The sequence below is a fragment of the Arachis stenosperma genome, chromosome 10 (assembly GCF_014773155.1).
Source record: "Arachis stenosperma cultivar V10309 chromosome 10, arast.V10309.gnm1.PFL2, whole genome shotgun sequence".
NCBI classification, from domain to species: domain Eukaryota; kingdom Viridiplantae; phylum Streptophyta; class Magnoliopsida; order Fabales; family Fabaceae; genus Arachis; species Arachis stenosperma.
This window is the reverse complement of record NC_080386.1, coordinates 2,617,788-2,628,824: the sequence shown is the minus strand read 5'-3', so window position 1 is coordinate 2,628,824 and position 11,037 is coordinate 2,617,788. Positions and strand designations below refer to the sequence as shown.

Here is an 11,037-nt window from a genome sequence, read left to right as displayed (position 1 = left end):
AACAAAATAAGCCACCACCTACTATTGTAGTCACTATGGTATAAACTTCACAAGAACCACTATATTATGTTGTTATGAAAATTGACTCCCTTCATAAATCAATACATTTGGACACAATTTACATTTAAATATGTTGAATTACAAACATAGCAGACTTATTTAAAGTGACAAATAAGGTAATTATTCTTATGAAATTGTCTTCGTATAAAGATAACAATTAAAAATTGTTAGATGATAATTTAATTAAATATCTTAAATTATTTAATGGTTCTTAATTATCATCTTCACACGAAAGATAATTTAATATAAGCAGTCATTGATAAACAATTTGTTAGGGAGGAAATCTGTCCAATAGTTTTTATTTTTTATTTGTGACAGTAAATAGCTGTGACGAGGAAATGGATCTTCTCAATTTTTTTTAACAATTGAAAAAGTAAAATGTGATTTCTCACCATTAGTTTTATAAGTATGATAAAAAATAAATATGAGAGAGAGAGTAATAAAGGTTTAAAAATCTCACTTTACACTTTCAATTTTTTTGAACAATTGATAGGATTCGTTCCCCTCTTGATGATAAGTTAAGTATGTAACCACCTAGAAAAAGAAAAATGGTCTAAGTAACCCTACACGACGTGTATAACACATGATGAATATGCTTTTGTGAGACCTTGTCTCCTACTTTCCTTTATAGCTGGCTATGAATGATCTTAGCTGGTAGAAGAAGATGGATTCACAAAATTTATACAAAAATTTTGTTTTTGATGTGGGATTTCCAGATTTGGGAAGATAGATATTATCATGAAAAGAGTGAACGAGTGGGGTCCCTCTGATAAAGGGGTGGATGAAGTTTTGGCTTTATGCCCTTGGACGAGATTTTAGATAAGATTCATTCATATATAGTGATGTGTATGTGAGTAGTGCAACTCTTTAATCTGGTATGTATAGCATATAAATACATACTTATGAGGAAAGAAAAAGACAAGTGATAAAAATGATATCAAATCAAATCTTACATATGCCCATGAACCGAATGGCACTACCCCATTTCCTGCAGCTTTGATTAAAGGCACTAAGGCAGGGGAAGGATGGGGTTACTACTTACAACTGGGTTCTCGGATTCTCCTTTTCTCTTTCTTCTTCCTTTAACAATGGTTATACTTTTCAGCCACGAGAGAAAAGGAATCTTCATCCGACATGAATACCAATTTTTAGATTCCGTGAAGTATTTTTGTGTCAAAAGTTAAAGAATTAATTTGTCACAAATTTAAATTTTATTTAAAAATTTATGGGCAATTTACTTAAATAAATTATTTAAAGGAAGAATTTATTCAATTACAATTTTTTAAATATCTACACGCAAATGCAATTTTTCATATTATAGAAATCGGCAGTAATGATTTAGGGGAGAACATAAATCGTTATTGACATCCGCTACTACCTATAGCAATTTTTATTAATGCCACTAATTTACATAAATTGCGATTGCCAGTAGTGATTTACGTTCTTTCCTAAACAGCTAGCTGTTTCTATAATAATATGAAAAATTGTATTTGTGTATAAGTATTTAAAAAGTTATAATTGAATAAATTCTTTTTCTTTAATCACAACTACTATTTAGTAGCTTAAATAAACATATTTTGTGTAGAAATATCAGTTATGAATTATAAGCAATTTGAGTGTAAGTTCATGAACAAAAATAATGATTATGAGAAAGATATCATTTATCAAATTAAAGGAGCAAATGAATAATTATGTTAAAGCACCTTTTAGTTGGTTTGCTTGTGGATTGAACTATTCTAGATTATGGTGTACTCGATGAATCTTTGACGGGAATGTTGGTGAACCATGATATTTTATAACATTATGTGCTTTTACTTGTAACACTTGTGTGGCTAATGTATTGACAACGAGTTTCTTTTCTTTTCCTTCTTTTTTTCTTTCTTAATAATAATATGCCAACCAATAAACTACTCGGATAGTGATTCTTAAGATAAGTACAAAAAAAAGAGTTCAATCATTATGTGTTTAATGTGTAAAGGTACTACTGTATTATTATATTTTTTTTTTCTTCACTGTTTTTGCAAAGGCGAATTTCTTATGCCTTTAACTTTTGTACCGAAATTATCAAACTTATTTTTTATAGTAAATTTTAAATATTAAAAAATTATTTATTTTTATATTTTTTAATTTAAATATTAATTTTTATTTTTTTTTAATAAATTAAACAAGTATATATAAACACCTAACATACACCTTTTGCAAAATTGTAAAAACTAAAAATAAAATTTAGTTAGGGTTTCTCAAACTATTCTTATTGTTTTCCTTGTTTTAGGTTTCACATGTCATATTGGTAATTTGATTGGGGAAGTGAGACTAAATCACTAACTACGGGATGACCTATAATGCTGAAGTCAGCTACATGACATCACGTTTAGTTTGTTCTTTTCTCTTTGAGAAGATTTTTTTTTTTTTTTTTGTGCATCTGTTCACACTAGAGATGGAAAAAAGTTAAACGATCTGTCAGGGGTCTCTAACCTGACCTGTATTTGACTTAGTATGGCCTGTTATAAAATACGGACAAATTTATGTTCTTATAAAAATTTTATTATGTTAATAGATTAGGTCTAAGTTCACTAATTAACTTTATTGAGCTGTCTGGACCTTTTAATACATAATTATATATATAAATAATTTTTTATTATTAATAAAATTATGAGATATTTTAAATTTATTATATTTAATTATAAATAGTTTTATATATTTTAAATACTTTAAAGTTTAAAAATTCTTATAAATATTAAATATGACATTTTACATATAAATATGTTTATTAAAAAAATTTAAATAATTTTTTATTTTTGTGAAAAAAAATTAACAGGCCTTTTAATAAGCTTCAGGTCAGAAGAAATAACATGTCAGATTTAGTATTTTGAAAAAAGTCTAGAGTAGGCTGCAGGCCAAACCCATGCCAATCAATTACATAACAGGTCAGGCCTATTAAAAATAAAGTCTGATTTGACTTGACCTATTTTCACCTTAATTAACACCTAACAAATTTCATAAAAAATTTTAATTTTAGAGGAAATAGTGATGATGGAAGAAACTTTTTAACAGTTATATTGTGCGAGATATGTTAGAAACTTTTTATTGGGCTAATAATTATTCTTAGAAAATTATTAGAATGATTTAAGTTTTTAATATGTTTTTTGTAATTTTTTTTTATAGCATCTATATTTGGACAGAAATTAATCCATTCTAAATCTGAATTTTATTTAACGATTTATCGTTGAGATGCTAATTAATAGATCACTGCATATATTTTTTATTTAAAATTTAGATGTTTCAGTTTATTTATATAGACAATCTCAAACATAAATTTGGATTTATCTATATATAAATTTTATAAAATTAAAATTAAGTTGGATTAATTTAGTAATTAACTCATTATTCTGTTTAAATAAATGTTAGAAATTTAAATTTTGTCTTATATATACAGCAATTTATTAATACAAATTTTTTAAATAAATTTCAGGTTCATGATGAATTAATCATTGAGTTATCATGATAAATACCGTAAAAGAAATCTTATAAAATTAAAATGTTATTACGTTCCATACATTATATAATGTCATTGACTCTCAAATTAAATGACAAAAATAATTAGGAAATTAAATTTGTTTTCACTAGACAATAGGTTTTTGTGTCTGAATTTGATAAAGAAAGAGAAAAAGGGATGTATCACTTTATTTAGGCCCCTCTCATTATTCTATCATTATTTTATTAGATTATAATAAGAGCTATACTACTTATACGATAATTTCATATTGATAGGTTGTTATAAGTGAATTAATATATAGTAAATAATTTTAAAAAATGATGTGAAATGGTAATTTCAATTTTTAATTGATAATATCAAAATGTGAATTTTTTGTGATACATTTTCTAAATAAGATCAAGAAAATTTATGTGACAAGTAAAAAGTTATCATCTATTATTATTTATTAATTATAATTCTATCTTAATTTTATTTGTTTGTGCGCATATTTTAAACACATATTTTTAAAGTTTAACTTTCTATTTTGAATTTAAAATAATTGATTACCATTATTATTTCTTTTTGTTCAGATGAAAATAACTATATTATTAGTAAACCACCGTTACGTGTTATAAATTTATAATGTTATAGTCACCAAAAAAAACTTATAATGTTATGTTTAATGTTAATTCCTTTGAATCCTTTTTAAAATAATAAACATTCCAGTAAATATTTTTTTGGTCTCTCGTCATATATAATCAAAATATAAAATGATTTTTATAATTTGAAAATTTCTAATCGATTTTCAATCATTTAAGTAATTATTTAATTGATCTTTAATTATTTAAATAATTAGTCTAAACAATTTATGTAAATAATGACCTATTAATATAGTAGAAAATAGAAACTATTTAAACTTATTACTTATATAATTAAAGATCTGTCACGGCCTAAAATGAATCATGATCGATGCTCAGAAAAATAATCCCCAAGCAAGTCTAACAAACTCAAATATAAGTTGAATAAAAAAATTACAAATATTTTAAACAAGTTTACAATGTCTAAAATGAATAATTACATATTTTTAACAAATAAAAAATAAAATAAACATGGATGAATCCTGCTTGTGACATATAGAGCAGATGACGTCTAAGAACTCAACGACGAATAGATATCCATTGCAGATTATTACTCTTGAATAGAAAGGCTCACATAATCAAATATTTATTCCTAAAAAATATTTTTAGAAAAACGCGAAGTGAAGCGATCCAGGAGAAGAGAATCGCGACGACGTGGCTTGACGCTGGCTGAGGAGAATAGTTCTCGGTGACGGCGGTGCTGGTCGCTGGCTGCTGCTGCTGGCGGTCTGAGAGAAAGAGAGCGGCTATGGTTTCGTGTGGAGATCAGAGACAGAGAAAGAGGGGGCTGGGTGGTGACTGAGTTAATGGGTTGTGCGTGTGTGCGAGAGAGAAGGGAGGGGGTTTTATATATATTTGTTTATTTTTTTAACTAAAAACCGGTAAAAACCCGTCCAATTCAAGCGATTCACTGGTTAATCGCCGGTTTGACCGGTTTTTTCACCAATTTTTTACCAGACGATTTTTCACTTCAACCAAACCGACTAGGGGATCGATTTTCGGTTAACCCAGTTGAACCGGCCGGTCCGATTTGATTTTTAGAACATTGGTCTTACCAAAGGAAATAAGATGATGGAGCATCAGCAGCTCCGGTGACCCCCCACCGGCAAGGACAGAACAGGCATAATCAAAGCTGAGCTAGGGCAAACTTGCAGAGTTTCCAACAGCGGCTTCCGACGACATCAGCACTGTTCCCGGTGACCAGAGGCGCGTTGGCACAGCCTGTAGCAACAATGGAGGCGTACCAACTCTCCCTCCTTGCGAGACTCTCCTCTCTCTGACCATTGCCTTTCTCTCTCCTCAGCGAGCTCCTCTCTCTCTCTCTTCGAAGCCCTATACCCGCAGCGATGACGGCGACGATGAAGCTCCTCTTCCAGTGGCAACAACAAGGCGCGGCTTCGACGAGATGTGATTCCCTTCATCTGTTCTGTGTCGTGTCTTTCTCTTTCACATGCGGTGGCTTTTTGTGGCGGCGATGGAGTCCTCGACGGCAGTGAAAGTTCCGGCTGCGGCAGGAATGGTCTCCAAGGGCGACGGCGGGACAGCACCATCTCGTGCTTCTTCCTTTCTCCTCCCATTTTTTGTTTCGAGCCCCTTCTGCCTTTCTCTTCCTGATCCACGACGACGACGGCTCCCAATCTCGCCGGCACCGTCCCTTCCTCCCTTCTCTTCTTCTTTTCGATCCTCACTCTCTATGCTTCTCCTGTGTGTGTATGTGTGTAACGTGTGAAGTGAGAGTTGAGAGTGTGAGCAAATTTTGAAATTAGGGTTAGATTTGGGGAAAAGAATAATAAGAATATTGTAAAAATTTTACAAGATCGGATAGAGATTTTTAAATTATAAAAAATTGTTTTATTTTTTGAATAAATAATTGGTAAAAAAAAAACTACCAACATTTTATTATGTTATAGGAAGCATTTCAAGTGCATCGGGAGTACCGGTGCACCAGTTATTTTAACCGTTGATTTGAATTATAAAAAATATATATAATATATATTAATTCAGATCAACGGTTAAAACAACTGGTGCACCGGTACTCCCCGGTGCACTTGAAATGTTTCCTATGTTATAAACCCTTTGTAACATTTGGACCCACTAAATAAGTAGACACGTTTAAAAATATTGAGGTACAGTTTTGAACATACATTGTAGATATGATGATGATATTGCCGTGTATAAACCTGCTAGTTAGGAGTTAGGACCACAGAAGATGGAAGGTGGAGCCCCATGTGGGGTTTGAATCTCAATCACCGAATTAACTTTGGTTAGCAGCAAAACGCTGCACTATACTGCTTTTGTAAAAGAAGAAACACAAACCACCGATTCCGATCCCATTTATTTTCAGTAATTGACAACGCTCTTACTATTTTCAGAATAAACTTGGTAGTTTTTTTCTGTGTTCTCATGCTATTCTGATTACTAATTTGACTGATAAAATCACAGATTTGAGTTTTATTTAAAAAAAATTTATTAGTCAAAAATAAATTTATTATGGATCTGAGTTTTATTTAAAAATTTGTTATTAGTTATAAATTATATTATGTACAAAACAAAATTCGAATCTCAATATTTTTTTAAGCTGATAAGTAAACTGACAATTGAATCAATCTAAGTTGGTTTATTGTCTAGTTGGTATTACTACAACAATATGGATTATTTTTTAGGGTTATATATGTAAAAAAAGAATTAAAATTTGTCAAAAAAAAAAATTGACTCTATTTTAACTATGAAAATATGTTAATAAAAATTTTGTCAAAAATAGTATTTTTAACATATAAGTAATTGTGAAAAAAGTTTAAATCTTATTTTAATAAATATTGACTGTCAAAAATAATTTATTAGAAAAATTTGAGAATATATTTTCTGTGATACTTATTAACTGTCAAAAATACTATTTATTGTGATACTTATTGACTATAAAATATTCTCAACAGAAATTTTTAACAAATAATAAGATGAGATCTTGAAATTGAAGAATAAATTAAGATTTTGAAGATAAAGAATGAGTAGTATAATCCCAAACTGAGAGCAGTGTGACGTCAAAATTGACAGAGCCCAAAGAAGAAGAGAAATAGTGGAGTAAATTGAAAACAAATGAGTGTCAAAATTGAGAAGTAATTTTCTACGGTCAAATTATTCATTAAAAAACATAGAAAATTTGACATTTGTGATATTTGTCAAAAATATATATTAATTTTGACATTTAATTATAGTGTTAAAAAATAAAGTGTTAAAAACTTAAAATAGCTCTTTTTTCTTGTAGTAATTATATGTGATTAATTTACTAATTTATTTAAGTGCCGAAAATTCGATTTTCGCTTTATACTTGTAATAATTTATTGATCAACAAATTTTTAAATAGAGTTTAAAATTATGATTAATTTATTTTTAATTTGTCGAATTAAAAATACTGTAAAAAATAAAAAATTATTATTATTTATAGATTAATATATAGTTAAAATTATCTCAAATTATATGTGCATTAATGAGTAAGATTACAGAACTAATACAATTTATTTTGTTTTAGTTAACAGTTAGACAATAATATTTAAAAATATTAATTAAAAATAAAGTATTAGACTATTAGATTAAGAATATTATACTACTTACTACAAAAGTTGGCTAATATAAATTAAGTGGTTAAGCTTTTCTCTTTATACAAGAAACAAGAAACTAACGTCTAAGAAGTCAACATTTATTTATTATTATAAAATTTAATTTTAAGAATTATAATTTAAAATTTAGAACGAATAAAAAATTAAAAATAGAGTATTTTGAGTAAAAAATACGGACTCACTAGTTAAACTACAAAATAATTTACGCCATACGACGTTACGTCACAAAAGATTAATTAAACTCATAAGACATTTTTACTGTATGTTAATCTTGTAAAGTGATTATATAAGTAAGGTAGCTAGCATTTCCCTTTTGAATTTCAATTTGAAGTTGAAATGATTATGAAGCAGTGAGGGACTTAGAGAGTTAGAGGTGCCTACAACACATTGATTGATTGATGGAGAAGAAGCACGACCCTGGTTCTACTTGCTCCACCAGAACTGAGAGAAAGTTCATTGAGAGAGAAAGAAGAAACCAAATGAAGGCACTCTATTCCAACCTCAATTCTCTTCTCCCTCCTCAAACCTCAAGGGTATGTATATGCTTTCATCATTTATTTATTTATTTATTTATTTTATCAAAGATATGAGACTCGAACCCGCAATCTCTTAATTGAGTATGAAGAGACTATGCCATTTGAGCTATTACTTATTGGCCTTTCGTCATTTATTTTGAGTTAACTATATATATATATAATAAATATTTTTGGCAGGAAGGAATTTCTTCACTGCCGGATCAGCTAGAGGAAGCCACAAACTACATAAAGAAGTTACAGGTGAAGCTGGAGAAAATGAAGGAAAAGAAGAACACATTATTAAGAACAATTCATCATCAAATACCAAATAATAGATCTCCACAAATTGAGATCCAACAAATGGGATTCACCTTAATGGTTGTTCTCATAACTGCCTTGGATTCTCATTATTTCATGTTCATTGAGGCCATTCGTGTTCTTCATGAAGAAGGTGCAGATGTTGTTAGCGCCAGTTACAAGGTTGTTCAACATGCTGTTTTCCATACAATGCACTGCCAGGTAATTCTAATCGATTGATTGAGGGCCAAAAATAATAAATTCTGATAGTCTTTTAATATTTTTTAGATAGGAGTCACTTAGATAAATAAAGACGTTTAAAACGTTTTTTTTAAAATATTTTTAAATAATTAAAATTCAATATATAAAATTGATTAATTTTTTTTTATCAAAATTAGATCAGATAAATTGATTTGGCCAAAAAATTAATAAATTATACCTTAAATCGGTCTAAATTAATATTTTTTTATAAAAATAATTATAATATTTTTATTATAAAAAATAACTAAAATATTTTTATTATATATATATAATAAGAATCCTAAATTCTAACCATTTTCTTTTTTCTTGTCATTATAGGGTTAGAATTTAAGATTTTTAAAATAAAAAATATATATAATAAAAATATTTTAGTAATTTTCTATAATAAGTTATTGTAGTCATTTTTTATAAAAAAGAAGATTAATTTAAATCGGTTCAAGGTTTAGTTTACTAATTTTTCAGCCAAATCAATTTGTCTAATCTAATTTTGACAAAAATAATATAGTTTAATCAATTATATATATTAAATTATAGTTAATATTAAATATCTTTAAAAAAAGACATTTTAAACATCTTTATCGGAATGTCTTCCTTTTTAGATACTATATATACTTAAAAAAGAATCAATTTTTAAATTTATATTTGTATTTTTTTTTTGTAAATTTTTAGTGTATATTTATATTTTAACATAATATATATTTTATATTTGTAATTGATTTGGTGTTTTTTTTTTTTTTTCTTATAAGTAGTATAGTTGAAAAATATGTGACTCGGAATAATTTCTAAAAGATTAGTCTCTATTTGTGATGCGCAGGTAGGGGAGTATGGCAATGGAGCTGCTGCGAGGATATCAGAGAGACTGAAGAAGTTTGTGAATGATTCTACCTATTGTCCCTTTTAGTAATTTCATGGCAATCTAGCTAGTTAGCGAGTTTTGAATGTTCTGATTTTGGTAATGTTTGTTTGTTGGATAAAACGAAAAGATGACGCGTTGTTAATTTAAGCCACACATATGTATGTGATGAGATTGGTCAATTAATTGCCTACATGAAAATATAAAGCTTGGTGTTTTATATACTAATAGCCTTAATATATAGTTATTAGGGCATGCTTTGTTGCTTCGTACGTGATTCAATTATGGACAAGATTCATGAATTGCTGTGTTTTTCAATGTTTTTCTTTTGTTCTCTAAATTAGTAATGGTTATTTCCCAGCCAATTATAATGCTGTTCTTTGATTGTATTGGAAGCTGGAAGATGTACTGTAGAGGTTGTTATATTTGACTTTTTGCTGCTATATTATTACTTCAAAAACTAAACTTGTGATTATTTCTTGAAAATTCTTTTAGAACAATATATATAAAATTTGGACAAATATTTCTATGCTCCTTGGTATAATTAAATGATGATATTCTAAGATATACTTTTAGTAACTAATAAGTATCAGTAAAATTATATGTATTATTGACTGATGATCACTGCATTTGTCCGAATGCATGCAAGATAACCTCCATACCAAGTAGTGGACATACAAAAGAACCCAAAGATTAGTTACGATATGGTTTGTTATAAAAAAAATTACCAATAATTTATTATCTAATACTATGTAATCAATCATTTTTATAAAAAGAGAGAATATACTTAATTAGTTGATATTTTTTATCAACTACAGAATTATTGATCATGTAATCTTTGATATATTTGTTATTTTAACGAATTCCATATTTTTTTATATATATTTAATAAAATAAAAATAATTTAATTTATTAGTGATTGTTGTGTTAGAGATATAATTATTAATATTGTCTTCTCTGTTTATCAGTTTAAGTTTTTGGAATGAGTAGTTTTATAACATGCTGATATCATAGCTCTATATCTTAAAGGTTTAAAATTTATCTTTTGCTGAACCCAAAAATAAAAAATAGCATACAACAAATAAATTTATTTAAAAAAAATGTCTATGCAAAAATCAAATATTTATTATTAACCGTATCAATTTTAAAATTTAAATTTTAAATAAAAGATTATTTAAAAGATATTTTTTAACATATTTCATTTATACACGAGATAAGTAATCAGTGCAAAATGAAATTTATGAGTATTTTTTTTATCTTCAGTTTAAATTAAGATAAAAAACAAAATATAAAAATTAGAAATATCTAAAAAGATAGTATTTAT

The 11,037-nt window shown here is 27.6% G+C and overlaps 1 protein-coding gene across 1 annotated transcript; it reads left to right on the top strand.

Annotated features, from left to right (window-relative positions):
- Positions 1 to 8,087: 8,087 nt before the first annotated feature.
- Positions 8,088 to 10,067, top strand: LOC130956447 (transcription factor bHLH162). The gene is made up of 3 exons (XM_057883493.1): positions 8,088 to 8,320; positions 8,501 to 8,821; positions 9,675 to 10,067. The coding sequence occupies exons 1-3, from the start codon at positions 8,186 to 8,188 to the stop codon at positions 9,759 to 9,761; spliced, it is 543 nt and encodes a 180-aa protein (XP_057739476.1). The 5' UTR covers positions 8,088 to 8,185; the 3' UTR covers positions 9,762 to 10,067.
- Positions 10,068 to 11,037: the final 970 nt, after the last annotated feature.

Coding starts and splice junctions, on each gene's coding strand:
- LOC130956447 (XM_057883493.1), top strand. CDS start 8,186: ATGGAGAAGAAGCACGACCCTGGTTCTACTTGCTCCACCAGAACTGAG. Junction 8,321..8,500: donor TCCCTCCTCAAACCTCAAGG/GTATGTATATGC, acceptor TATTTTTGGCAG/GAAGGAATTTCTTCACTGCC. Junction 8,822..9,674: donor TCCATACAATGCACTGCCAG/GTAATTCTAATC, acceptor TGTGATGCGCAG/GTAGGGGAGTATGGCAATGG.